Source organism: Indicator indicator, chromosome 5, assembly GCF_027791375.1.
Source record: "Indicator indicator isolate 239-I01 chromosome 5, UM_Iind_1.1, whole genome shotgun sequence".
In the NCBI taxonomy this organism is placed as follows: Eukaryota; Metazoa; Chordata; class Aves; order Piciformes; family Indicatoridae; genus Indicator; species Indicator indicator.
This window is the reverse complement of record NC_072014.1, coordinates 13,466,578-13,494,490: the sequence shown is the minus strand read 5'-3', so window position 1 is coordinate 13,494,490 and position 27,913 is coordinate 13,466,578. Positions and strand designations below refer to the sequence as shown.

Sequence of the window (27,913 nt, the reverse complement as noted above, 5' to 3'; positions counted from 1 at the left end):
AGGGCTAAAGATGAAAGCACTGTCTTTCAAACTCAGGCTTTAATAAGTCTTCCTGAAGCAGCACTTTTTCCCTGAAGGTTTTCAATTTCTGACTTGTCTGAACTCTGGCATGAAAAAATGGCATGAACCATAGACAATGCTAGGACAAGCAGGGTGTGGCTGGCTGACACTTTTGCTTCAAATAATCAAAAGAAAAACCTTAAAGAAAAAAAGAGAAAAAAAAAAAGAAACAAACAAGAAGGAGCCTCTTTTGTGTTCTGCAAAGCTACTTACTAGATTATTTGTAATTTTAATTGGATCTTCTTCCTGAAATTCCTGTTTTGCAGGTACAGATGTGAAAGATGCCCTGGTAATAAGTGTTTCTACAGGAACAAAATGCATCAATGGTGAATACATGAGTGACCGTGGTCTTGCATTAAATGATTGCCATGCAGAAATTATATCTCGCCGGTGCCTGCTTAAATTTCTGTATACACAACTTGAGGTTTATCTAAGGTAAGCTAGAGGGAAAAGGAAGATGAGCTGATCATACAGAGCTGAAAAGGTGTCTGTCTAAAACAGCAGTCTTAATTATTTCAATGTGAAACACTTGCCCTGTTACATTAGGATGTTTACTTCAGAACTCAGGCCCTTTATCCTAAAGGCTGACTTTAATAAAAGATGTATTCATGTGTGTGTCAGTCGTGAGAGGGGAAGACAGAAAGATTACATTGGCATAATTTTGTTAACTGTAAGCATGTAAATCAACATAATTTCAAGTGGGCAAAAGGGTGATGACGTTTCATTTGCTGCTAAGTGAGAGCTCTCGACATCTGTCAATAGTCTTGTCTCAATGGTCTTTCAGTTTTGTTAATTGTATTAACTATTAGGTTTATGCTATAAAATTTCCAGACATCCTGTGTTTTTTTTTAAATGCCTATTAAGTGTGCCCAGCTTATGGTTATTTACATGTTAATGTCAGTTTTGACCCCAACTTTGTTTTCTGTTTCAGCAATAAAGAAGATCAGCAAAAATCCATTTTTATCAAATCGGAACGAGGCGGGTTTAAGCTGAAGGAGAATGTGCAGTTCCATCTCTATATCAGCACTTCTCCTTGTGGCGATGCTAGGATTTTCTCACCACATGAAGCAGCGCAAGAGGGTATGGCAGCAGGTCCTGACTCAAGCAAGGGAGTTTAAAGCATTCTTTGAGCATGTACAGGTGGCACAGTTAAAAATTAGGTGTCTTCTTTCCTTTTAGTGTAGATGTGTGTTAGACAAAGATCTCTTCACAAAAAATCTGAGCTGTTCTTCCTCTGTGGTAGAAGTTAAGTATAAACTGATCCACCATGTGGTCTTGAAGAGGCTGAATGCTAGCCAAGATAAGCCAGTGAGTCAGCAAGTATTTGTACAGAACTAACCAAACTGTTTCACTGTTTCCATCTCTTAACGGTGGTCGTCTGCCTGCCCCTTTCCTGATCCGTCCATTAACTTCATCCTAACGCTGTGATGCACAGAACAGAATTGAAGAGCTACCTGGTGTGTACTGCTCCTCTGTGGAAGGCTTGGTTTAATTGCAAGTGTGTTTCAGAAGCCAGCATTTGTGACAGATGTCTGATGCTGTAGCTAATTTGCAAGGAGCAATAGAAATTGTTATGCAAGCCAGCAGTTACGCAGGCAAATGCCTTTAATCGACTCCTCTTATTGTAATGCTGTCTGCAAGACACTTTGAGAATATTTCTCAGCTGATTCTAAGTGATTTTTGTCATTTAGATCAAGGTGACAGGCATCCAAACCGCAAAGCGAGAGGACAGCTACGGACAAAAATAGAGTCTGGGGAAGGGACCATCCCCGTGCGCTCCACTACCACTATCCAGACGTGGGATGGCGTACTGCAAGGAGAAAGGCTGCTTACCATGTCCTGCAGTGACAAGATAGCGAGGTGAGATACCAAGTGGTTGGTTTCTTTGCTATTGCTTCTTACCGCTGAACAAGAAAGGAGGGTTGCATGATACCTGCAGTGAACGTGCAGGTTATTGATTGGCTTATTTCATTGCTTAGATGTAGCATGCGGGTGGCTGCAACTCCAGTGACAAAGCTCTGATTCTTCACCTGCAATGGGTGTCAGACCTTCTGCTGGCTTCAGAAGCAAGGTGAAATCATTGTTTATCATTCCAAGTCATGACAGCTTTGTTTTGTATTTTTATCACTGAGAAACAGCAGAGGGATTATTAATTTTTTAATTTTATTATTATTTCCATAAATCTATGTAGCATTAGCAGAATAGTGCAATAAATATATTGCATTAGTTATACTATATATATATATATATATATGGGCAACATACTCAGATGGTACACATCCTTGTCCCATCATTGGAAATGTTCAACAGAAAGTTGGATGGGGCTTTGAACAACCTTGTCTAGTGGAAGCTATCACTGCACATGGCAGGGGGGTTGAACTAGATGATATTTCAGGGGTCCCTTCTAACTCAAAGCAGTCTATGATTCTGTGATATCAAAGATACATACATTTTCCACATAAAGATTTAGATTTGTATTACTTTGTACAGGGGAAAAATGTTCGGGTTAAAAAAACCTGTAATGGCTGGGCACTTTTAATTGTTACTCTACTTTAAATATTTGTTACTGTAATTAAATATTTTGCAATACTAGTGCTTTTATTTATGCTTTATCCAATTCCATTTTCATTGTCTTATTTGACAGAGACTGGAAGCTTTTTTTTTCCCCAAATCATAAATGGACAAATTATTACCCACCTCCCCCCTGCCCCCAAAAATTTAGGAGCAGTATCCTTTAACAAGTATTCAGTATTGTAGCCTCTGTGTTCTTACAAAATAGATGATAAATGCCAAGTTTGCAGCTAAAGATATTTTAGTAATTTTTAAAATTAAAATAGCTCTGCTGTTTTGTTCAGTCACAGTTAGCCTGATTAAAAATTTATTAAGTTGGAACTGTTCTTGTGAATTGCACGCATCAAATCAGAAATACAGGAGGAAGGTTATGTAATTTCTTTGTCCCTCCAGTCGGGTCTCAAGTGGAAGTTTAAATGCCCCTAACATAAATAGATAGGGCCTTTTGGAAGCTAGGACAGTGGTTTCTTGAAAGGTAATTCTACAAAAATGACATTTCAGTTTCTTTTATATTTTCAATAAACGTCATCAAATCAATTCTCCAGCTTCATTCCAGGCCCTCCCTCAACCACCTGACATGGTAACCATGCCACATTCATTTGACTTTTATCACATCATCTTTGCTGTTACTGCAAATTAAAAAAAATGAAGACGGTTGCTGAGCTAGAACACATATGACTATTTTTGTTGATTTTGTATGATGCAGAACAGAATCCATCTCTCGCTTGCCTAGCTAGCTGTCACCTCTCCTTGGGGCTAATGGGAATAATTTTGTTTGTGCCAGTGAAGGAAGCAAATAGAACCCCTTGACACAGAACAAAGACTGTATGACGGGTAAGGAGGCCCAAATTTCATACTATTATTTTTTTTCTTTTCCCTTTTTTTTTTTCCACATTTCCCTGACACTTGTGACCATGTTTTGCCCACTTACATTTGAAAGAATGCATTGCTCAATAGTGTCCAGCAGCCAGTTTTCCAGTATGCCTGAAACCTGAGGATTTCCACTGAGGTTTTGTGAAGGTTAACAGTCCCGGCTTGGAAAAAATGTGGATAAAATTGAGTTGCAAGGATTGCAACAAGCAGTATCTGAACAGCCTCATCTGTGTTGGTTATGTATATAATCCCAGCTATTATTTCAAGCTTCTGAGCACTTTGTTGCTGTGTGCTGTTCAGCACCCACCTGGGCTTGGTAGGAACTTTCACAAAAAATTGCAGGGCCATGAGTATGATAACATTGGGGTCAGAACATTAGGCCGGAGATTATCCTGTTGTGGTGACCCTGCAGACTGGTGTTAGGGTGGTTTCTGTGACCAGAGTAATTGTTTTGAGACATTAATACACATACATTTGTTTTAAATGTATCCTAACCTTTCATGGTACTTAATTGTGTCTATTTTTGTCATCCACTTTTTGATGTGTTTTTCCACCAACATTCATCCCAAGTTTTTGGCTTCAAATAACTACTTAGCTTCTCATGAAACATTCTAGTTGTGGCTAATGTCTTACTCAGAAGAGCAACTTTTTTTTTCCCCACACCATTTCTTTGGTAGAGAGGCTGTTGAAATTGAGTAGAGCCAAGATACATTAGAGCTATGTGGTTGTCAACCTAGATAGAGCTGCAAGGGAAAACAGATTCCCTTGTTTGTAATTGCAGGTCTGACCTCAGGATAAATAAAAAGATATTTGTGAAGAGTGATACCATCAAAGGTCATTAACTTCTTGCACTTACTGTGGGTTACTTAGTGTGGGCAGACCAATTGATATTGGTCCTGATACAGTACATGCTGGGATAGTGAGATTGAGAGGAGCACTGTGGAAAAGGACTTCGGGGTATTGGTGGATGAGAAGCTGGATGTGAACCAGCAATGTTCTCTCACAGCCCAGAAAGTCTGGCATCGTGGCCTGCATCAAAAGAAGCAAGGCCAGCAGTTCAAGAGAGGAGATTCTGCCACTCTGTTCTGGTGAGAAGTACTGTGTCCAGCTCTGGAGTCCTCAGCACAGGAAGGGCATGGACTGGAATGGGTCCAGAGAAGGGCCATGAAGATGATCAGAGGGCTGAGTTCCTCCCCTACAAAGACAGGCTGAGAGAGTTGGGGTTGCACTTTCTGGCATCACGTCAGGTTGCCTTCCTTTTGTGCTGTGTATCGCTTTGCAGAACTGCAGAGCTAGCTGAAAGAATATTGTATGCTGCAGCTGATGTTGGGCCACAGGTATCAATCCGGACCAGGTACTCCATCTTCCCTGGCATCTGATGGCCAACTCAGGGCTGGAGTTCAGCTCAACAGCTGTGATTGTACTCTGCTGCTGAGTAAATCACTATTAACTGTAACGAGATGTAGACCTCCAGCTCAAATCAAGGACCCTGTATGTGAATTGCTGTCAGTCTGGACCTTAATTTTGTGGCTCATGCTTTATATCAATATAAAAGCCTATATTTTAAATGTCAGTTTTACTTGGAAGTTTTTTAAATGTTGTGAAAGAAAATTCTTGGTAGCAACTGAAAACCAGAACAGTCAGAATATGTAAAACACTGTCATAAGAGGTGTTAATTTTATGCTCAGCTAAGACCATCATCTCCCTGCTTGCTGAGGTGTTCTTCCCCTTTGGCAAATCTCTTACCTACATACCTTACTTTAGGCATTTCAGTGTTGCCATCAATGTGATGCAGCACTCCTGTATTCTGCTTATACTCATTCTTTAATGCTTTTCTCTGTTGCAAATATGATGCCACTTTTGTGCTTCAATGGTGAGGAAAAGTACTGCATGAGTCTGATCTGCCTGGTAAGACTGAACCTGATCTCAGGCCACTTTATGTGGGAGCTCTGCTTTTTTTTGCCCATGGGTGATGCAGGAGAGATGTCTTCCATTATTACTTTCTTGAGCCATCAAATGCTCCTAAACGAGTACTATGCTGCAGCCAGGAGCTGTGTTCACTCTACTGCAGTGTAGAAAGGTTTTATAAACTACATCTAAGCCTTGGAAAGTTTGATTTTGTGAGCTAGATTTTAGTCACTTTAGGTACTTAACCCTTTTCTGATACTATTTTAAATGTGAATTAAAAAAAATCCTTTGCTTAATTGTTTCACTAGGAAGACAACACTGAAATTTTCTGTAATAAATTTTTGGGATTTTCCGCTCTGCACCTCACTGTTTGTAGTGAAATACAGAGTTTGGCCCAGTGACTTCAAAAGAGCTGTGGTTTCAGTAAGCTTTAGTGCTAGATGGACTGCATTTGTTGGCATGCATTCTGACAATTTATGTTTCTAAGTAATCTGGGAGAACAAGGCAGTTTTATTATTTCAGGGGGCAATGCCTGTGGCCTTTTGAAAGCTGTTGTGTGGTATTGTGGTAGCTTCTTAGTTTATATCTATCAAGGTGGTTTTTAGTGTACATGCTAATGGAAGTGAGAAATTACTGTTGGACAAAGTACAGTATAAAAAAAGAACAAGAAAGTCTCTGTGCAGTCCTTCCTCTTGATGCTTACAATCTGCAGAACCTCATCTGGGTTTCATGTTTGTCTCTGTGTTACTGCCAGTTTCTGATACAAGTATATGTTTCTGTAAATAAATATATGTTGTTTTATTATAACAATTGAAATTTAAAGCCAGTTTTATAAGTCTAACACCATCCAACCCTGCATAATCAATATTAAGAGCTTGAGGCTTTGGTTGTATGAATGTTTTCTGTAGAAAGCCAGCGGCTCCAAATCCAGTGCTCAGGTACCACAGTGGTAAACATGATGCAGCAACCCTCAGCAGGCATGTAGGCAATCACAAAGTAGCTCTTGTAAAACCAGTTCATGCAGTTCACATTGCAGGAGCTTGTTCAGGTGTTCACACTCTTCCCCTTAATCAAAAGAAGTTAAGTGAGACTAACTTCAGCTTTCTGTGCCAGAAAGGTCACCAAGTGTGGGAGGAAGCAGCAAAACACAAGCTCTAGAAATACTGAAGGCTGAAGGAAGGAAAAACATTTGGCAAAGGTTCCATTCAGGGAGCTAGGGCTTGCCAGAGGAGTGCTTTGGCCTTTTAGAAATGTCCATCTGTCACTCAAGTGCCATTTATAAGAAGTAAAATGTGCCTCACTGAAGAGAGCTGAGTTTGCATGTCTGCAAGTTTCAGATACAACTTGTAAGACCACAATTTTCAATGCTTAGTCTTGAATTCTTTCCAGATGTTTCTTTCATAATATGTCTGTAGCAGTCCATATGCTTCTGTGTGACTGATGTAGACAATACTGCATATAAGAAGAAAATGCTATCATGATTCATTTGGCCTTTGAAACACGTCTGTGCTTACAAAATTCTAGTCATGTTAATATCCTTATAAAGGCATCTTGGGAAGCAATAATTTGCACCTGATCTCTTTAATGTTTGGTTGCTGATTGCATTTTCCATGTTACACAAGCTATGCCTTTAATTCAATGTAAAATATGCCTTACTTCTTATTAGCACAGTATTTTTACTCATTCATTAGGGCCAGTCTTTTTAATCACAGGTGAGTAAGATAATGCACATTGCCTCTGTTTTCATTCTCAGTGAAGATATGCCAAGAAACTGTTTCCTCGGATTACAATTTCTGTTTTACTCTTATTTTAAAACATTTTTCAAGTCTTGTAGTCAACACATGTAATTCTGTTTTTGCAGTAGTGAAACAGTTTGTATGGTTTCTGGTTTGAACTGATGGTGATATGTAGCTGTGCCATCCCCACATAAGCTGCAAGAAACACTGCAAGAAACAACATCCAGATTTGCTGTCTTTCTAGGGGAGCCTTGCATCCCAGTTGAGGATGGGCCTTTAAATAAGGACGACCATTCTGTATGTGCACAAGAGCTTCCATTGTTCTCATCTGTTTTATTCAGACACCAAAAGAAACTTTTCTGCTGCTTGTATCTGGGTGTTGCAGTTCTACTCAAGTATTCTATTTTAATAGTGCCAAGCAGTTTGCAAGTACTCTTCAAAGACAAGGACAGTGAACAGGCCCCACAGGAGACCTGAAGGTTTTAAAAAGTACTTTGTATAGCTGTTACATACAGATTGAGAACCCAAGCTTGAGGAAATCAACCCAGCTACAAAAAAGTATTTTTCTGCTGTGTTTGTTATATCCCTACCACTGGACATGATCCAGTGTAGGTCACAGTGGTGCAGAGAGGGATCTATGGTTGGAGTCTATGAAACAGCTAAAGTGAGCAAAGAGTGCATGCATTCTGCATATTTTCAGTTTTCAGATTCAGTTTTCTCCCTGCCCAGGCATAGTGCAAGCAACTACATGTGTCATTTCTGGCAGCAGGATGTGGACAGTTTAGCTAGGGTGTGAAGGACCAGACTTCCTTTATGGTGATGAGGTGCTGAAGTCTTGCAGGCACAGTCCTTCCTGTGTTCTGGGAAGGATGGTTTACCCACTGCTAGGTGTCTTTTGGAGGCATCATCTACTGTTTCTGACTGAGGATCTCATGGTTTGGCTTTCTTCGCTTGCATGATCCTATCTGTCTCTGGCATTAGGGTGCTGGAAAATGCATCAGCAGACATGGTAGTGAGGAAGCAAAATAATGGAGTCTGCTGCTGAAGTGGATGCTGACAGTAGACCAGTTGCTATAGGTCATCTTACTGATTGCTAAAATTCTGGCAGGTGTCACAGCTATGCTAACATAGTCATGTGCTGGTTAAGGGGAAGACTTGAAAGTTTGGTCCATTGTGATTGGTTGCTATTATGTCTGGCAGATGTTACTTGTTCCATTAAAAAGAAAGTGTTTTTTTGTGTTTTTTTGTTTTGTTTTTCCCTCCCTCTTAGGTGGAACGTATTGGGTATTCAAGGAGCCTTACTTAGCCTCTTTGTGGAACCAATTTACTTCTCTAGCATCATCTTGGGGAGTTTATATCATGGGGATCATCTATCCAGAGCCGTATACCAGAGGATAGCAGAGATAGAAGATCTACCACCTCTTTATACACTCAACAGACCTTTACTTAGTGGCAAGTATCTAATGGAGAAGGCCGTGCCGGTAACTAAGTCTGTTCCACTAGCAATGTGATTTTGCAGTTCTCAAAGTCTTGCAAATTATGTACTGTGAGTATACTGCTTTCTGGTTACAACAGAGAAGTTATGGTCTAAACCTAATAAAGGTACTTGGTCAGAAATATCAGAAAGCAAGGACCTTTCATGAGTTAAAAGTTGAAAAGAACTGGAGTATGAACCTTTGGATACACTTTCCCATAACTGCTGTCTGGAACACGCAGTAGCAGTATGTGAAGCAATTGGAAGGCCCCAGCTTAGTGAAATCTCTTCCCATCCTGGAAATAGTGTGTTAGCTCTCACTGTCACTTCTCTTGCCATTGCAGATGTTTGTTGAACGGCCACGTCATTAATCAGTATGCCAAGACTGACACATTTGGTTCACAATTTCTAGATCAATAACCAACTAAAAATGGATGGAGAGAACATCTCAGCTGCCATTGGTTGTATTTTCTCTTTATCATCAGTCTCTGTTGGATGCAGCATTAGCTTTAATTAGCATGGCACCCAACTTCTTTGCATGACCTAGTAATCATAATATTTTAATTTCCACTTTGTAGGTTAATGCACAAATGCCACAAAGGCAGCACATTCTTTGGAAGTATTTTTAATAGAGTATTAAATATATCTGACAGCCAGCAATATGGCAAGCACCAGCCGGTGTAGTTAGTGCTGGTCTTTTGCAGCTCCTTTGAACATTCAGTACTGTTCTTTGGCGTTGCACTGATCCTAGGCCCTAGTGGGGCTAAGAGGAATGGCAGTATTTAAATGAAGAGGTCATCACTTCTAATTGAGCTGTGACGTGCCAAGGAAAATTCTCAAGTGTCTTAAATTCTAAAACTGCTAGTTACAGTTTTAAAACTGAAATCTCTTATCTTTCCTCTTGTTGTGTGCATTGCTTTCTTTTCTGTAGAGCTTGGCTTTTGGCATGTGTCTGGTTATTTTCCAGGAAAAAAAAAAACCCAAACCTTGGTATTTTAAAGTTTAAAGTTTGATTTGAATTTTTAAAACAGATTTATGGAGGAAGTGGGGAAAAGAGCATAGTGAATTAAAGAGCGTTTCTCTAGATAAGAAAGGCAGTAAGGATTCCCTGAACTAGGATGTATTAAAATGTTACAATACGTATTTGTCCTCATATTAGCAAATAAATAACAATTACAACACTCACAGTACAAAATGTAGTTCATATACAGCTGTATGGGCGTAGTAGCTGATGCATGGACTGCTTCTGACTGATTTCTGGGATTTTTTTATCAAGACGGCAGGTTTGGATTGGCGGTGGGGTACTCACCTCCATTTTTTTCCCCTCACACACGCTTTCCAGGTCTGCATAGAGCTTGAGTGTCTGCATCTGTGTTGTCTTTTCCCAAGATCATCTTCATACAGGGGTCCCTTAAGTCTGTTTTTAAGGTAAATATCAGACAGGCCTTCTGCTCCCTGGGCTTTTTGAAAATTCAGGTCACACTAACCATGTCCAGTCTTTAGTTGCTAAAGCTGTTTTCTGTTGAGTTATTCCCCACGCATCTGTGCGCAGCAATGTGGTATCGAAGTTCCTGCAGCCACCTTGGTGCAGATCTTGTGTTTATTGACTGGGGTGTCCCTGGCACACCTCTGAATTCCTTAAAAATCGGAGTCACATTGGCCACTTTTCATCCTCAAGAACTTGAGTGGTTTATGATGAGAGGTTATGTACCATGACAGCTGTTCCTGCTTGCCTCATCTTCAGCTTCATTGAACATGGCTGAATATTGTCTGTGTGCCGTAACTGGTGTTTCCTTACGTCATACATGTGTGTTAGAGCTGTTGTTCCTGGCACCTCAATTTGGCCTAGGAATTTGCCCACCATTTTTCAAAACATTCATTTCTTTTTCTGATTTTAGCCACCACAGGAAGAGTGATTATTATAAATCTTCATGCCTCAGCACTCCTCTGACTGCTGCCTACATTAACAAAAATAAGTCCTTCAGCAGGTCCTTTGGTGATCTTTTTTTTTTTCCCCTGTGTCCTTGGTACCTTATCCTTGTCTTCACATCACTATTTTTGAGCTATCTCATCTCCTTTTTAATGAAGACTTTTGATCTCTGTCCCAAAGAACTGTCAAACCTTATTATTTGTATAAACACTGGCACAAAGAGCTGTGACCTTTGCTTTTGCTTATTATACCCCATTATAATAATGTTCAACAGTAAGTTCTGAACAGTGTTCTCTAAACGGCTTGGTTCTGTCAGTTTTCAAAGGAGAATGAAATATTTTACTTTCTATCGTAGCTTTCTCTGCCATTACTTGTTCCAGCTTATTGTGCTATTTATGTCTAGATTTTGAGGGGGAAGATATGGTCCATCTAAAGTGTTACAGACATTTTCCTTTTGAGGGGACCTTTATTCCCTCTCCTTGCTGCCCATGATCCACCTTCAGTGACTCCTTTGCCATCTCTTCAGGGTTTGTGCAGATAATTAAGCAGCTGAACAGGATGTTGTTATTTAAGCCTGTTTGATGTTCTGGGCTTTTAAAATATATGTCATTCAACAAAATAACATAAGGAATGATCTCATAACCACCACGGAAATGTAGTGCATACTGGATGTTCAGCTTCCTCATCTTTATTTGATTTGCTTATGTGGCTGATAGGGCCATGAGCAGGCTCAAGGAGCAAATAGTGTTTTGCATTGCTTGATGAACTGTATCTGATCCTTCTACTTCTTCAGTCATATATGGAATGAAAGCAGAGGTAATAATGTGGTTATCATTAAAGAATGAAAATATGACTGACCTGCTTGTCATTTCTTAGCTCTCTTGCCTCAGCAGTTTTGGTAAAACCAGTTTTTGATTAAGAGGTTTGTCCAGCATGGATCTGTTTCACCTAAGCTTCACAAAAGCAGCCTGACTTTATATGCCTTTGAAGATTTGGACTGCAGAAGATTTCATGAGGAGTTTTTGACTCTCATCATAAAGTTCTGTTCTTCCTCAAGTATCACTTGCATGATATTCTTGATGGTACTTGCTCAGCAGGGACTGCTGTCTGCCCTTCCAGTTGGTCAGCTTGGGTATCCCACATCCCTGCTCACCAATTTACAGATCAGTGGATGTAGATCCATGGCATTCTGCTGTATTTCAGCTCCTGGATGCATCTGTCCTAAAAGAAATCAGAAAAGAGTTCTTCAGGAAACTTCTTGGTTCCAATTATAATTTTTTTCTGCTTATATGTTAAGAAAATTGGAATGGTAGGATTTTTTTTTATTATTTACTTACTCACTTAATTACTGGTTATCAGTCATAGTGACCAGGTTGACATAAATTAAGCATAAAAATAAAACAACTTCAGGAAGTTCAATATGATAGATATTTCACAATGTTTGTTTACTTATTTATTAAGGAGTTGATTATAGTAAGCAGACTGAACAACGCTGTGTTGTTTAGACCGTGTAGGTCTTGCACACTCTCAGTGTCTGGGCCCAGAGGTGTCCTGAGACCAGGGCCAAGTGACCCAGGTGACTGAGGTTGGCTTAACTGTTTCTTAGATTATGCTTCAAGTATCGGCAAGAAATGCATCTTGCTGCATGTTCAGTTTATACAGATTTGCTAGATTTTATAAAGGGTAAGACCTAGCAGAACTTTGAAGTAGATTTGAGATAAGCTATCAGTGAGAGTTGTGTTAAATTAAAACCAGTGTTTTATTAGAAAAAAAAATGCTCTATATTCTTTTGTTCTCTCTGGTGACACAACTGGGATGCCTTAAAGGTAGAGTTCCACCACCCCTGTAACGTCTGCAGGATCAAAACTGATGTGCTCCTCAGCTTTCCCGTAGTGTGTAACCCAAGCTCGTGGCCCTGGCTGCTGCTTGCGAGCACCAAGCACTATCCTGCTGCATGTATGGGAGAGGGGTTGGTTGCACATGGATGGCAGCAATGGCTGTCACCTTCAAGCATGGTACTGCAGTCATGATATACAACCTGCTGCATCTCTGCAGCTTTGGAGTGCCCTTGGGGAATAAATTCTGCCCTAGGCAGGCTGGGTAGGCAGCCAGCCTCGCTTCGCACTGGTGTTAGACTGCTGGTGGCTTTGTTTCACATCAATAGAGATCAAGCTGTACTTGATAGGTGTTGTACAAACAGGGTACTGGGCCAGCTTGTCTAGACTGTGCTTTCGCCAAGAAAGGTTGGACTAGATAATCCCTGAGGTCCCTTCCAATCTTATCTTCTATGACTTTGATTTTTAACATCTGAGCAGAACAATGTAAGTCCTCTCTTGAGTCCTGCAGTTTGCCATTTCTGGGCACTGTAAGGTAGCAATAGGCATGTAAAGTGGGGAGGCCGCTGAAACAGATGAATTTCTGCTGAAAGATTCAAACATCTGCCAGTTTTATTTTTTGGCAGAGGATGCTGAGGATGGGGCTTTGCCTAACTTGGATGCCCACAGCATCACTGCCACTGCCTCTGCTAGTCATGCTGTGCCCTGGTGCCTGTAAGAAAGAGGAAATAGATTGGTAAATTTTAATGTAACATACTCAACAGTCACTTAAATTGTGTGCACCTTCGTGCCTTCGTTTGCAAGGTATCCTGCCATCGCATTCCACTGCTCTGACCTAACTCTGTTTTTATGAGGGAAAGTGAAAAAAGCACAATGTAGGCATTTTAAATAAGCATGATCTCTCCAAATAAGACTGCAGCCCACAGGTGGAAGGTTTTTTTGAAACATGACCAGAATTCATAGTTTTTGAAATGATCATATTGTTTTGAAATGATAAGCAGTATGCACCTAAATTTTTACAGCAGCAGAGTGAAAGGGCATTGATTAGAGAGTTACAACTGTTAAAAGCTGGCAGTATCTCCTCTCCTACATTTGGTTCATCCTGCTGCTGAGTGGGCTCTGAGAACAGTGGTTTCTTGTGCAGAGGTAGAGGAACTTACTTTCTGCTTCAGAATTATCTGCAGGTTAGTAATCAGTTCCTTGGCTTGCACTGTAGGCAGGACCAGATTCTCTTGAGGTGTATGTGGCAGGGTGCTTTTGTTCCCGTCCCCATGGACCATTGCTACAGACCTCTCAGTGATCCCCTTCACTGAGGAGGGTGTTCTCACGAGAGACCACGTGCTTGCCCTGCTTAGGAAGGACAGAAGGAATGAGCACTTGAGCCAGGATGAGAATGAGATATGTGTTGTAATATCTCCGTGAGTCAGTGAAAAATCTGCAGGAGAACATCCTCAGAATAAAAGAGACTCTTGTAAGACTGCTTAATGATGTGATTTCAGTAGCTCTGCTGTATTGCTTACTCCCCAGTGAAAATAAAATGCCAGAGTTACTATTTACTCTTGTCATTAAACATTGCTTTTCTTTCAGGTATTAGCAATGCAGAAGCCCGTCAGCCAGGGAAAGCACCAAACTTCAGTGTGAACTGGACAGTAGGAGACGCTGGTCTTGAAGTTATTAATGCTACAACGGGCAAAGATGAAATGGGTCGTGCATCTCGCCTCTGCAAGCATGCTTTCTACAGCCGCTGGATGCGCATTCATGCAAAGGTGTGTCTGCCAGAGTGGCACATTTTCCACTTCTTTATGCTTAATGAAATGCCTGCTTTAAACTGAGCCTGGTGTTAGCTACTGCTCCATGTAGTAATGGAAAAGAACAACACAGTTGTGTAGCTTATTCTTTCATTTGAAGGTGTCTGGTTCAAAACATGCCAGGATCTAATAACCCTTGGTTTATAGCTAAGTAGACAAAAGGTGATATCTCCTTTGAGCTCGCCTCTTCGTTGTAATTTGTTTGGAAATATAATCCCAGTTTCAATGCAATCATACTAGCTGAGGCTTTGCTCAGTTAGATAAAAAAAGCTGTTGGTGTCTAGATTTCACCCGTCAAAGGAAGCTGATCCAGGCACAGCAGAGGGCAGGCTTGCTGGGATGAGAGGAGTCCCAGGAGTGCCTTTGCCGTGGCGCAGTGCTGACAAAGAGCTTGCTTCACAAGAGAGCAAATGCTGCTGTTGGGTGCAGTGAAGCTGGGTACAGAATAATGATGGCTAGAGGGAGCAGTACTGTGAACCTGCCTACATTGTCCTGAACGTTTTGTTCAGTAGTTTATTGACTTGTTTTAGTAATAGTTCTTGTAATAACTTGGTCAGTCTCAAACCGTTCGACTTAGTTTCTTGTCTCTCTCCTTTTCTCACCCTTTACGCCACACAGCTTTCCTCCAGCTTGCGTTCAAAGATCCTCAAGCCTAACCTGTACCACGAAACCAAGCAAGGAGCCACTGAGTATCAAACTGCCAAAAAGTGCTTGTTTAAAGCATTCCTGAAGGCAGGACTGGGAGCCTGGGTGGAGAAACCCATTGAACAGGATCAGTTTTCTCTCACGGTCTAATTCACAGACTCCACATCACTTTGGAAAGGGGGTTGTTCTGGAAATTCCTGGTGTCCAGCATTGCTTTCTGGCATCTCCACAGCCATCAAAACATCTTTTTACTGTTTGGAGTTGTTTTTTTTTTTTCCTTTGTTTCCTTTTTCTTTTTCTTTTTTTTTAAGTTCCTGTTTCTATTTTCCCTGAGTATTGAAAATCAATGATGATTTTACACATAATTGTGTGTTTTGTTATGGGAAAGTAATTTCTGGTATATTTCTAGAAATACTTTTACTTCAGAAAATTTGCAGTAAGGCTGTCCTTACAGTATACAAATGACTCATTTTTTCTGGGTTAAAATAATTTCTTTTTTTAATTCAATGTCATTAAGTGCATGAAGAAATTAAAGTTTCTCTAGGTTTTACACCACACTTTTAGGAAGTAGCATAATTTTTTAAACAAGAAAATAGCTGACAAAACTGATTCTACTCTGTTAACTTGTTTTTGAACTGCAGATATTTCTAGCATATAGACCACAGAGCCAGAATGGAGTCTGGACAGCTAGTTTTTCCCCACTTCCTTGCTCTTTAAAACCAGCTGCTGAAAATTTCGTGTCTTTGATGTATGTATTTATTAGTCTGTGACCCAGGTTTTAACATGCAGCTTTTTATTCTGTTTTTAAAAATACATTTACCTCCCATTTACACACATCGTGAAGTCTTCATTTTTTTATCATTGTAAACTGGAAACAGCAAAATAATTACTTGTAGGTTAAGAAGTTTAGTCTATAACATGCAGAAACACATTTAAAAGTTTATGATTTGTATATCCCATAAACTCATCAGAATACAATCACAACTGTAACAGTAATATGACGACTGAAAAAAGAAATAATTGCTCATTTTAATGGCACTAAGTCTGAATTGCCAAAACCAGTCACTTGCTGGATATTAATTGCTTTCCTCTTGTATGGACAAAAAATTGTTAAAAAATCTTTTGTGTGAGTTATATCTGCTTTCACCCAAGTTGTTGTGTTTCTGAGATTTCTTTGTCTTTACATGTGTGATTATCTTCATGGAGCTAATTAGGTAAGTTGCTCTCAAACATGCTTTTGTTTGCTTTGATGATTACTTAGATGTTTTTCCTAAAGGTGCAGACACTTTTGCTTTATATATAAACGTAAGATTGAAGGGAAATATTGTGAGATCAGTTTGATTAACTGTTGTATACAAGGCAATTTTAAAAATGTTTTTTTAGTACATGATGTTTAGGAGCAGATGAGACAATGTCTGGTATAGCTTCTCTGCTCACATGGTGTGTGTCTAAACACATCCCCTGGCTCCTGCCCTTCTGGGTATCACCTGTGCTTTCTGATGAGCACCTCTGAGATTCTCTGTGTTTCCTTTGCAAATAATGATGTTTTGTGACATTGGAGTTCGCCTGACAAACCAAATTGGTGCACCAATGCTCCAGCTGGTGGTTCCTGTCCCTCCACTCCTCCACCTCGTGCCTGTGCCACACAGGACATCAGACCAGCAGGCTGGTCCATGCTTTCAAGTTGAGTCAAGGATTGCTTTTAGACCCACATTGGGTCAGAGATCTAGTTTGGAGTTGTACCAGTGCATCTGCAGAGGCAATGGAGTGGAGCAGAGAGCATGGGTCCCTTCAGCCAGCTTCATGGCCAAAGCCTCTGTATCATGAAGCTGTAAGTGGAGTTGCCATACCTCAGCCCCAACACCTCTGGGGCATTAGAAAATACTTGAGGTGCTGGAGACTTAAATGTAAAACCACTTCTGGCCAATCATGAATGCCAAGGAGAGGTATTGCTTTGTTATTGCTCAAATAGGAACCAATTTTTCAACTTCAAAGAACAATCAAGCCTGAAAATCACATACGTGTTAGTTGAAGCCCCTGGGTTAGTGTTTTGGAAGCAATGCGTTGAGGTGCGAACTATGCAGTTTTGGTAATATGGGTAATAGTCAGCACTGCTATGGGAAGCTGAGCAAGTCTGTGGCTTAGTGATCCCCTTGGCAAAACCTGACACTTCCAGAGGTTACTGCCTTTTCCAGATGCCAGAGGAACAAATGTTGCAAGCTGCAATAGGCTCTGTTAATTCAGCTTCTTTGACGACTTAAAGACATCCTGTCTGCTACTCATTAAAACCAAAAGTACTGTCATGGCCTCTGCCAGCCTGACAAGGCTTTTGTGGTCATCATCCAACTGAGGTTTAGACTGACTTATTTGTAAAGAAGTTCAATTGTGTGTGGTCAGGTGTTGCAATCACTTGGGCATCTGTCTTTGAGATCAACCTTGTCTCATTCATGTAGAGGTTCTGTTGTGGCCATAGCTGAGTAGGTGCAGGATGTGAGTTTGCAGGACTGAGGGAAAGGTGGGTGTGCACTATGCGTGTTTTTTTGAGGTGGTTACTGCTCTTAGATGAAGTACACGTTTTTAAGGGGCTCAGTCTATTGATAAATGAAGACTTTTGATAATTTTCAGCAAATTATTTTTACTCTTCTTTCTGAAGTGCTTGTTCAAAAGTTGGCGTCTCTCTGGATTTTTTTTTTTTTATGACTAGGAAAGTATTAGCTCAAACTATTTTTTTTATGAAGTCACAAATATGAGCAATATATTTAAATACTATTATAGACATAGTTTTTTAAACTGTTCAGATGAGTGATGAAAAATTAAACTGTAAAGGAAATGTGTTCCATGCCAAAACCTTTTGATGAAGGAAAGGTGTCAGGTTATTTATGAGGAATGAGTTCTCTTGTTTATAATTCCAGGATTTTTAAAAGTAAGAAGTTTCCAGGGTTGTATGCAATCCATATCTGTCTTCTAGGAGTCAATAAAATACTGCTTGGCTTCCTTCACTTGCTTGCTCCTTTTTGTGAAGTTAATACATAGAAAAAAGTTGGGAGGCAGAGTTGTGATTGCTGGTGCTCCCATATTCCTCACATCTCACCATCGCCAAGCAGGAATTGGTAGCAATGTAGGCAAATTTGTGCAACTGCAAAAGATAAGGCAGCTCAGCCTGCAGCAGCTGCTGAATGTTGTGGATGACCTTGCCATTGGGAGCTGTGGGTCTCCTTGATGGGCTGGGAGGCTGAGCAACCTTGTCTGAAAAGCCTGGGCTGTGTGGATGGGAGCTGGCCTGCACAGAGACTTGCAATGCTGCTCTGGGAGCTGCTTCATTTCTTTTAAATTTTTTTTTTTTCTTATTCTTGATGGAATATGAGTGTTTGTCTCAGGATCTTCAAAGGACTTAAAGAGTAACAACTTTAATGTTGATGAATACTTGAAATCTAATCTAAAGTGTTTTTCTCCAGCTGACAGTCTGGCTATAATAAAGTTTGTAGGTTAGCAAAATAGATAATTATAAATATAGGTGTTTGAAATATATATATGTTCTGCAGGATCATGTTTAGAAGATTTGGGCTTAAAGGTTAAGACTTGAAATATTGGTTATGGCTGTACTCAGGACCTGGTAATAACTACAGATTATTTCTTACTGCTTGTGTGTGAAGCGTATTGTGTGTAGGAGCTTGTTAGCACCTGTGCTCCCCCAGTGCTGCCGATGTCCATGTAGCCCTGTGCTTGCAGCCCCCTCTCACCCCCGTGTATCTAGTGATGGTAGTCATGGCTCTGCGTGCTTAGGAATGCACAGCAGCAGGGTTTCTGTACAGTTGCGATTTTAATCTTCTCCTAATCTTAGAGAAATCTTTTCATGGCTGGTTATGCATAGGAAACTCAGGAGTAGAAGATTTTTGTGTGCTATTACTCTGTACATCATCTAAATTGAAAATAACTTGCAGCTGAAAGTCTAAGGATCTCGGAGCTGGTGTTGCACTTCATCAGTCCAGTTCTGTGATGTCTAATAGTGTCACTGAGCCAAGCGAAGAAAATAAATTTCACCCTGCACTTTCAGTGAAAACATGCATGACATAAAGCTGTTGGTTCAGAGTGCTTGGTAGCACAAAGCAGAGTGTGCCTCTTATGGAAGAGTAGTGCTGCCTTTTGAAACCAAGCTGTCGTCTTAAAAAAAAACAAACAGGAGCTGAGGATCAAATCTAAGAATTGTCTGGTTGTAGTCACTACATAATTGAGATTTTTTTTGTTTTTTAATATCAGTGGTTTACTAAATAGTGAAGACTATTATTGCCATTCCTTAAATTAGGCTTTAATGCTTGGGAGACTCATGGTTGAGAAGAAGCTGCACTTCGAATTCTTTGCTTTTCTTATCATTGTAAAATGTCCACCGTGAAAATTATCCCAGAGTTTACTAAAAACGAAGAATAGCTGCAATTCAGGTATACAGTCAGAAGTATCTAATGTTACTGAAAACATAAGAACCCACAGAAATAAAATGTAAAGCATATAATTACCCTGTCTCAGAATTGCCATGTTTTGGTTTTGTTATCTAATCCCAAGTGATTTCCTTAAAAGATTGTGTATTCACTTAGCATGCTCCTGTTTGGAGAGAAGCTGACATTTATCCCAGGGTTATGTAGGGCTAACAAGAATTTTTGAAAGGGATACTAGACATGGGGCCAGGAGGGGAATGGTGCAGGAGTGGTCCCTGCTGCACCCCAGTGCAGTGGCCTGGGCTTGGTGTCCTGTTCTGCCAGTGGCTCGGTGTGATATGCTACAGCCATTGCTGAGTCAGCATCCAACTGAAGCAGGAGGATGAGGAGAGAGAAATTGAAATAGGCGCTTGCTATGGTTTATAAAGCGGAAATGGTGGCATGGGATGGGATTTCTGCTCCCTCTTGCTCTGCTTGAGAAGCCCTGGGGCAAGAGACTAGTGTGGAGGAGTGGGGCCATGAGCCAAAGGAATTGTCTGCTCAGCAACAGGTGCTTTCCAGCCACCACCCCTCCCAAAGATGTCCCAGCACAGGCAGGCCCCAGCTGTGTCTGAGGCTTTTAGGGTGGATTGAGCTCGCTGCTGTTCCTTTATGGAAACAACTGGCATGGAGAATTTGCAATAATTTTGTGGTGAATTCCAAGGAAGAAGATTGCATGGGTGTCTGTGGCAGGCAGGTTGTGCATTTGCTGATGCAGGAATTTTTGAGTTTCATCACTTGGCCGGTGATGTGTGTCTCTGAAACACACAGGTGGATAAAATTAAGACCCCTAAGTCTATCCACCAGCATCACGTGCCTAAGCTGTTAAGGTGCTTATGATAAAACTTCTCTCATTGTTTCTGTTGAGCTGGCAGTGGTAGGAACAGTGCAAACCGAGAGGGGCTGCAAAAAAATAAGCTATGGCTGAAATTCTGGACCTCTCAGAGCTGGTGGAGAGCAGATAGAATCTGAGTTTCTCCTTGAATCATGTCAGTGTATAGTGTTTTTCAGAACCTTTCAGACAAAACTCTGTCCTGTTGCCTGTTAATAAATGGGCAGCTAATCGTGCCAATGGTATCTGCATGTGCAGGAATGAGTTTTATGGTCAGCTTTGTTTTGTTTTCTTAAGTCATTCCAGACAAGAGGTATTAAGGTCTGTGTTTGCTGTCGGTACCAAGGGCTGCTGTTTCCTGGAGAGAAAGATTCACAGTCAAGGTCATTGCAGTGTATTTTACATTTTTACAATCTTCATCATTATCATACCAGTATCATTTTTGTTGTAGTTTGGCTGAGACATCTTTAACAAATTTAAGATAAATGTGTGTGTGAATATATATTTATACATATATATTGCTGCATATTATTTGCATTAAGCATTTATTCTTCCCCAATCTTCCTGTGTGATAGTGTGAATACATTAGCTTTACCTACCTGGTGTAAGGATATTAAACACTCTCAGATACTGTCCTCAACGGTTACCTTCTTCGTTCACAATCCCAGCTTTGAGGACAAGACCTCATTTTGCCTCTGGTTTGTCTCTTTCCTTACAGCACACTTTTTCCTATCCTGGTGTCACCACTGAAGCACAACCCATCAGTCGATTATTCGAAGCAATGACTGTTTTGCATACTACCTTGCTTTAATTAATGTTTGTACAGAGATTTGAAAATATAAAGAGCTATATCATTGCTAAGTTTCATCATTGTTTCTGTATATTGATATCACTAGTGTCAGCAAAAAATAAGTGAAACATCAGAAAATGCTGTGCATGTCCTCAAAACAGTGGTTCTGGTTAGCTGGTGAGGAAGTAGGCTGAGGGTATCTTTTTGAAGGTGCTGACTTGATCTCTGAAATGGCAGCTTTTGCAAAGAGAGAGGGAAGGAGGGATTTCACACTTGAGAGTGAAGGGCACTATCTTGGAGACAAGCCAGAACGCCCTGCTGGAAATAGCAGGTGAGAGCTGCCCTCCCTGCCCATGGGACACTGACCTGCTGCCTGTGTCTCGTGTGGTGTGTGATGCACATAGTCACTGCTGGCCTACAGTGTGGGAGAGGGGAGGGCAACAAAGAGGGTGGGAACCCAGCTACTGAGTGCTGGGGACAGCATAAGCCCAACTGGCTGATGCTCACCATCAGCACCTGTCCTGGGAAAACTGGAAAGCCTGGTCCATAATGTGCTGCTCTTGCATCCTGCTCAGGGGATGGCTCTGCAACAGCATCCAGAAACAATCTGCAGAGCCCTGGATGAAACAGCCCAGTAAAGGAGTTGAAAATCTGGCATCCGTTCAGTTGACCAGCCACAGAAATGTCACAGTTTAGAGGCTGCAGTGGTGGCTGGGACAGAGCAGGGACCTCCTGACCTCTCTATGTGCACTCTGACCTGCAGGTGCAGAGCTTATGGGGCACTGAGATGGTTCCCTCCCTGCACACCTTTCCATGCATGAACCGGTGTGAGTTTTGATGACAGAACCAACGCTTCATCTGACCCTGCATGGAGAAAATTTGTCCTAAAAAGGAGACCAATCCATATCAGTTCAGCTCCACAACCAGCTTGTGAGACTGATGCACATGGTGGCCTTCAAGCTGATATTTATAGTCCCCTTGACTTACCAGATCAACTCCTGGTTGGGAGAAAGCAAGGTGTCAGACTGTTGCATGGATGATGCACCCTTTTTGGAAAGACTCCTTGTAAGCTCTGTGGCCTTCCTTAAGAAAAGGAGGGAAAGTAAAGACCAGGCACATGATGGCTTGATGGGCAATGACACTACTTGTGTGCCATGGTCTCCACCACAACCACAAACTGGATGGTGTTGGATAGTGGGAACTGCTTGGAGAGGGAAGCAGTGGGGCTGGCAGAGGCACAGCACAACCCACTCACTCTGCTTCTGGTAGTTTACTCCAAGGTGTGGCTTGTGTCTATTTCACCAAGAAAAGCAGTAGCTTTGTGGATGAAGGACACGAGTTTTGAGCACTTTCGTCCACTGCTGTGAGCAGGGGTGAGCTAGCTGGATCTGGCACCTGAACGGCTGTGTAACAGGGTTGCTCACTGGCCCCAGCTGATGGGGGGCCAGTGAACAAAGAGCAGTTCCTCCTCCCAGCATCTGCCTGTCCAATCCACCAGTGCTGCTCAGCCAGTGGCAGCACATCAAGAGGTGCCAGACTGAAGAGCAGCTCCTGACTAAGACCATGTTTCTCTGCAGCCTGGTGACATTGGGCTTTGTCCAGCCAGGTGTCATTATCACCTGCTGGGATCATCTTGTTTCAGGGGCCTACTGTACTACACTTGGTGGTAGGTATTTAGGGGAGGGCAGCAATCTCTTCCAGAGTTTCCTTGTGCAGTGAAAGCAGGATGATGGTGGCTGGAGGCAGGAAGGGCAGGTGGAGAAGCCATTCCCACAGGGGGCATTTCCGAGGCGTGTGTTTCCTGAGCTCCTGCAGTGCTGACCCAGGCCACAGAGGCCTAAGCTCTACAGGCCCCCTGGGCTTCCCAACAGTGCCTGCAGGAGTGTGAGGACTCCCACTCCCTCCACCTGTGCTTTATTCAGGAACTACCTGATGTCTGAGGAAGGGCTTGCCCCTGCTGCCTCAGGCACCACCCTCCACGAGAAGATGCAATGATCGCTGCAGTCACCCTGCCCCACACAGCACCCTGGGCTGTGGAGGTAGGTTGTGGACTCCATCACGTCCCCCAGTCCCACCATCTTGGGGAGGGGAGAGTCATGGGGGAGAAACAGTAGTGATGCCTTGCTGAAGAGGTACAAGCCTTCTGTGTCGTACTTTTCTTGTGCTACAAATGAGGTGACATTGTGCTTTGTCTCCTTGCCTCTTTGGGCTGTAGGACAAGAGGCATGTGAGGAGATTGCAGCCTGACCTATTGGGGCAAAGGGGAGGACCTTGGAGGATGAAGAAATACAAGCTTAGAAAAGGTCAGACAGAACTCAGGCTAAGAACATGGCTGGAGCCATCCTCAAAGCAATACATGCCCTGAATGGGGTTCAGACAGCTGCTGTATGAACATGATTTATCCATCCATAAACATATGTTTGTGGCCACCTCCTCTCTAAGAAGAGACCCTGCCTTTTAAGTCTCACTAAAATGAGCAGAAACCTTTGCTAGCTGTCAGGTTCAATACTGAACTAAGGAAAAAGGTAAGTTCCTGAACATTCTGGTCTTGACGCTGTACTGGGTTTGGCTAGGATAGGGTTAATTTTCTTCAGCAGAAGATGGGTGGTGCCACACCCAGGACAGCCAGCTGAACCAGCCCCTGAGGTGTTCCATACTGTACAACACCATGCCCTTTATGTAAGGGGGGGCTGGCACAGGTAAAGCACTCTAGCATCAAGTGAGCATGTCGCATTTTGTATTACTTGGGCTTATGTATCATTTCTTTACTACTATTGTTACTCTTCTTGTTCATTTGTTGTGTTCTGTTAAAGAATCATAGGATTCTTTAAGCCCAAAGGTCTTCTCCAACCAAAATGATTCTATCATTTTTTCTTTTCTCAAAGGACATTGTTCATCAAAGGAGGGAAAATAACCTGCCTCACTGCCCCACCCTCGCATCAACCACCCATATCTGGTTACAGTAATCCACACATACAGTCATCATTTAAGGACAACCATAGCTGCTTTGATTTGTGTTATCTTTATGTACAAATCCAGTGCTGGTTGCAGGTTACAGCTGCTCAGGTCCAGCGTGGATCTGGAGAACTGTCTCCACCTTGTGACAGAAAGGCTATGCTGGCAGCTAGGGAGCTCAATGGCCAAAAAAGGACGTACCAAATAAAAAACCCTACAGAACAGGCCCCTACAAGAGCTGTGCAAGAGACATGATTGCAGCTGTAATCAAAAAAAAAAACCCTCAAGCTGAGGTTTTGCTCCCTCTTTAAAACTTCTGTGGAAAGGAGTGGGAGCAGACACGAAACACATGATGTTTATCCTTGAAGGTGGAGAGAAAACCCACTGTGTATATTCTTGCATCTCACAGAACTTTTACTTTTCTTATTTGAGCATAAGACAAGTTTGAGGAATGTGTCTTATTCCACTGTACAATGAGACAGACAAAACCAATCATGCAAGTCCATCTGCTCTAAAAATAGAATGTAACAGCATTACTGCCAAGGAGATAAAAATCTTCTAAGCTCTCCTGTACAATGGGATAAGGATGTCTGCTCTGTTCATTTAATTGCTCTACAACAGCAAATACAGAATTACAGTGTGATAGATGTCATAGTGCAGAGTGCCAATGGAAAGAGACTGTGGTCACATACACATGCATGACTGTCTGCCTGTCTATTTGTAAACACTTTTATTGTTCCTGCAAAGATTAAAGGATAGTCCTATCTTAAGAGACTTAAGAAGAAACCCCCACCCTTTCATTCACTGCTGTCATTTTTCCAGCTTTTTATTCTGATGACAGGGATTCAAGAGAGAGGGGATGTTGCTGGAAACCCTTGACCTCGGGAACCGTCACCCTGCTCTCCTCTCTCTCTAATCCCCATTTTCTACTTGAGACAGTAGATTCCCTTGCATATGAACTTGTCCTCTGCTGCCTTTGACTTTTTCAGCAAGGCTGAGGCAGCACAGTTCTTTTTGGGGCCCTGTCCCAGGGCTGCTGAGCTCCTGGCAGATGAGGTTGTGCCTTATGCCCAAACAGCTTCTTGTGGCAGGCTGTGCCTGCAGCTTCCCATGCTGTTGCTGTGCCTCTGAGAAAGGCCTGGCTCTGCCTTCCCTGTGGCCTCTTTTACATACTGAGAGACAACAGTGCTCCTCCCCTCATGCCATGGACTCCAGCTTCCTCTGAACTCTCTCATATTTGTCTGGGTCTCTCCTGACCTTGAGATGTCCCAGGTGCACTTGGTCTCCCAGTACCCAAAAGAGTAATGGTGGCTGCATTTTCTAATGCAGCGCCTCAGGGGAAAAATGACGAAAAAAAACCTTCTCAGGGCATGCAGGTTTTGTCCAAGTTTCTCTTATACTGGAGTTCAATGCTGGGAAGCCAAGAGAAATTGTCAGAAAGAAGAAGGATGGATGCATCACAGAAAACACTACAAAGCTTTGTATTTTTTTAATGAGGTATACATTACATGTAAAATGCCACCATAGCTTCACATGGTGCAAACGCTAAACAGGAACATTTGACTCTGTGGGAAAAGGCACTGCTTTGAAATGCTGGACTTCCCACTTTCTCGCCACAGAGGCTCAACATCTGCATGGAGATAGAAGAAACAAGTAGTAAGAACAGGAGAGCTTCTGCTACTACTGTCTGAGAAACCTTCACAGCTTTTGCTGCAGTTGTTCAGGAGGAAGCAACCTCAACAGTCTGGAAGCATCTGTGAAATGTTCCACTGCACAGTGCAGAGGGTTGTACATACTTCTACACTGACCAAGAAGAAAGAGCAAGTGAAAGGTCTGCTGGCAGTGAGGTAATGTGGAAAAACTGACTTGAAGGAAAAATTGCATTTTCCCTTTTTGAAATCTGTCTCCTGGTACACTTTGGAGAAGGGTTTGTCCTGCCTAACAGAGCCATGCAAACCCTCAGGGCAAAAGGCCCACCTGCCCCACAGAGTGGAGCAGAATACTTCCAAGCAGCCAATTTTACATAGTGGGAGACCTGCAACAGCTAGAAGTGGTACTCACACAGAACCCTCCTCAAACAGGAGCTGCTCCTTCCCTCTGGCTGGTGGTGCAGCAGGGAGCTCTTCCCCAGGAGCCAGCCACCTCCGTTAGAGCACAACTAACCTCACCTCCAAGGTTCCTGACTGCCAGGCTCATACCCATTATCTTGAGGCCTGATGACCTTTGCTGTCTGCAATTGTCCTCAGTTTGCTCCCTTAGACAAAGGGAGCAGAAACGCAGGAGATTCATTTCCTGAAATACTGGGATGACCCATTTAACTTTTGTGGAAACTTGAAAGGTCTTTTGGCATGTTCCCTAGCAAAGCACCATTGTCACTGAACTGACTTGACTGGGTGATCCCAAAAGTGTGCTGACCTTGGCATCAGTCCAACTGAACAAGCCTTTGAGATGACAATGAGGGGGAAAAAAGGTTTCCTTTGTGAAGGTACAGCATAAGAAGAAACAAACCCTTTCTTTTACCACCCTACAAGCCCCATCTCTGTGCCTCTCTCAGCAAAGACCCACTGACTGCTATTAGAAGTAGTAGTGTTCAGGCAGAAATACCATCTCCCCTTATCAAGCTCTGACTGCATCAAACAATTTGAATGTTCATGAATTACTATTTGAAAGGGAAGGTTTCCCCAAGGAATGGCAGAGTTTATACATAATCTGCAGTTCATGTAGTGCAGGTTACAAATCACGGTGTATTTTTTTTGCTCTCAGAATGACAAACACTGAACCAAAAGTATAGAAACGCAGTACAGACCACAGCAGTGTTACCTTTATGAAAGTCCGAACTGCTCCTTCTCTTCCTCAGCACTCCAAAGAAAGTCCATGTGGCAGGTACACTTGCCCTGACAACACTAAGAACTAATGGGAGACCCAGCAACAAGCAAGACCACCTCAGTTGTTGAGAAGCCTCAGTCCAGAAAGGTTTCTACTGAGTTACCATGTATGACCACGAGCCTTGATCCAGCCTGGGTATGAAATGGAGTCCTGCGGCAAGGACATCCACCAGGAATACTCCCTGGAGCTGAGTGCCCTCACTTTAACCGGTGAGTGAAAGCATACTACAGATCCTCCACTTTCCCCCCCCCCCACTTAAACCCTAAAAGCTTATAGATCTCCCTTGTAGTACTGCTGTCCATACTTGGTTTTGCTGTTGTTCCATAGCTAAGCGTGGGCTAACTCCAGTGGCACCTGAACTCACTTAAGAACTATATGGACACTTGGGTTTTTTTGCTTCATCTTTAGTGGCTGGTGGTTTTGTTCTGTGACAGTTGCCTTTGGTGTTGTCAGCAAGATGTCACTTGAGGTGTTACTGTTACAGAAGTAAGGGCATGCCCCTTTTCCCCCACGTATGGTGACAAGAGCCTGATGCAGTTATGCAGAGGATAGAGGCATATTAGGGAAATTTAAGAACAGAAAGAATAAGGGCCTTATCTGTGCCATCTCATCTGCCTGTTTGGTACCTGTGCAAGAATATTACAATCATACAAGCTGGCTGGGAAAAGACAATCTTGCACAGTCTCTAGTAACTGACTATCTGAAAAGGGAATTAGAACAGGAACAGACTCGGACAAAGTTATTGGAAAAAGGGATTGAGGTTATGCTAGCAGGAGTGAAACACTACCCCTCCCCCCTCCAGTATTCTCCAAGTAGATAAACTGATTGCTTACTCTGGTGATTGGGATGGAGATATTGGGGGACATTAAGATGACAGTGAAGAAGAGGAGAAAACTGTAGAAGACACAATGGTGTGACCGTTGTTAAAAACTGAAGGGTCCACAGGCCCTCAAGGAGGCAACCCTTGCACTGTGGTGCATACAACACCGTGGTTGGAACACAGAATTTTGTTGAATAAGAAGCCTCAGGATTTTGGGGACCCAGAGTTTTCCTTATGGAAAGGTGTGACCAGGTATTACTGCTTGAGTGGCTTACTGGGCAGGGGAAGAAGATTTTAAGAAGCACAGAGAGCCAGTGCTGA

The 27,913-nt window shown here is 42.2% G+C and overlaps 1 protein-coding gene across 1 annotated transcript in view; it reads left to right on the top strand.

Moving 5' to 3' along the window:
* The window catches only part of ADARB1 (adenosine deaminase RNA specific B1), a 32,520-nt gene extending 17,505 nt beyond the window's left edge, over positions 1-15,015 (top strand). The window contains exons 4-9 of the mRNA XM_054381106.1: positions 327-495; positions 992-1,140; positions 1,752-1,920; positions 8,419-8,600; positions 13,975-14,153; positions 14,814-15,015. Coding sequence (XP_054237081.1) covers positions 327-495; positions 992-1,140; positions 1,752-1,920; positions 8,419-8,600; positions 13,975-14,153; positions 14,814-14,990 — 1,025 coding nt within the window. The 3' untranslated portion in view covers positions 14,991-15,015. The remainder of the gene's footprint in view (positions 1-326; positions 496-991; positions 1,141-1,751; positions 1,921-8,418; positions 8,601-13,974; positions 14,154-14,813) is intronic.
* Positions 15,016-27,913: the final 12,898 nt, after the last annotated feature.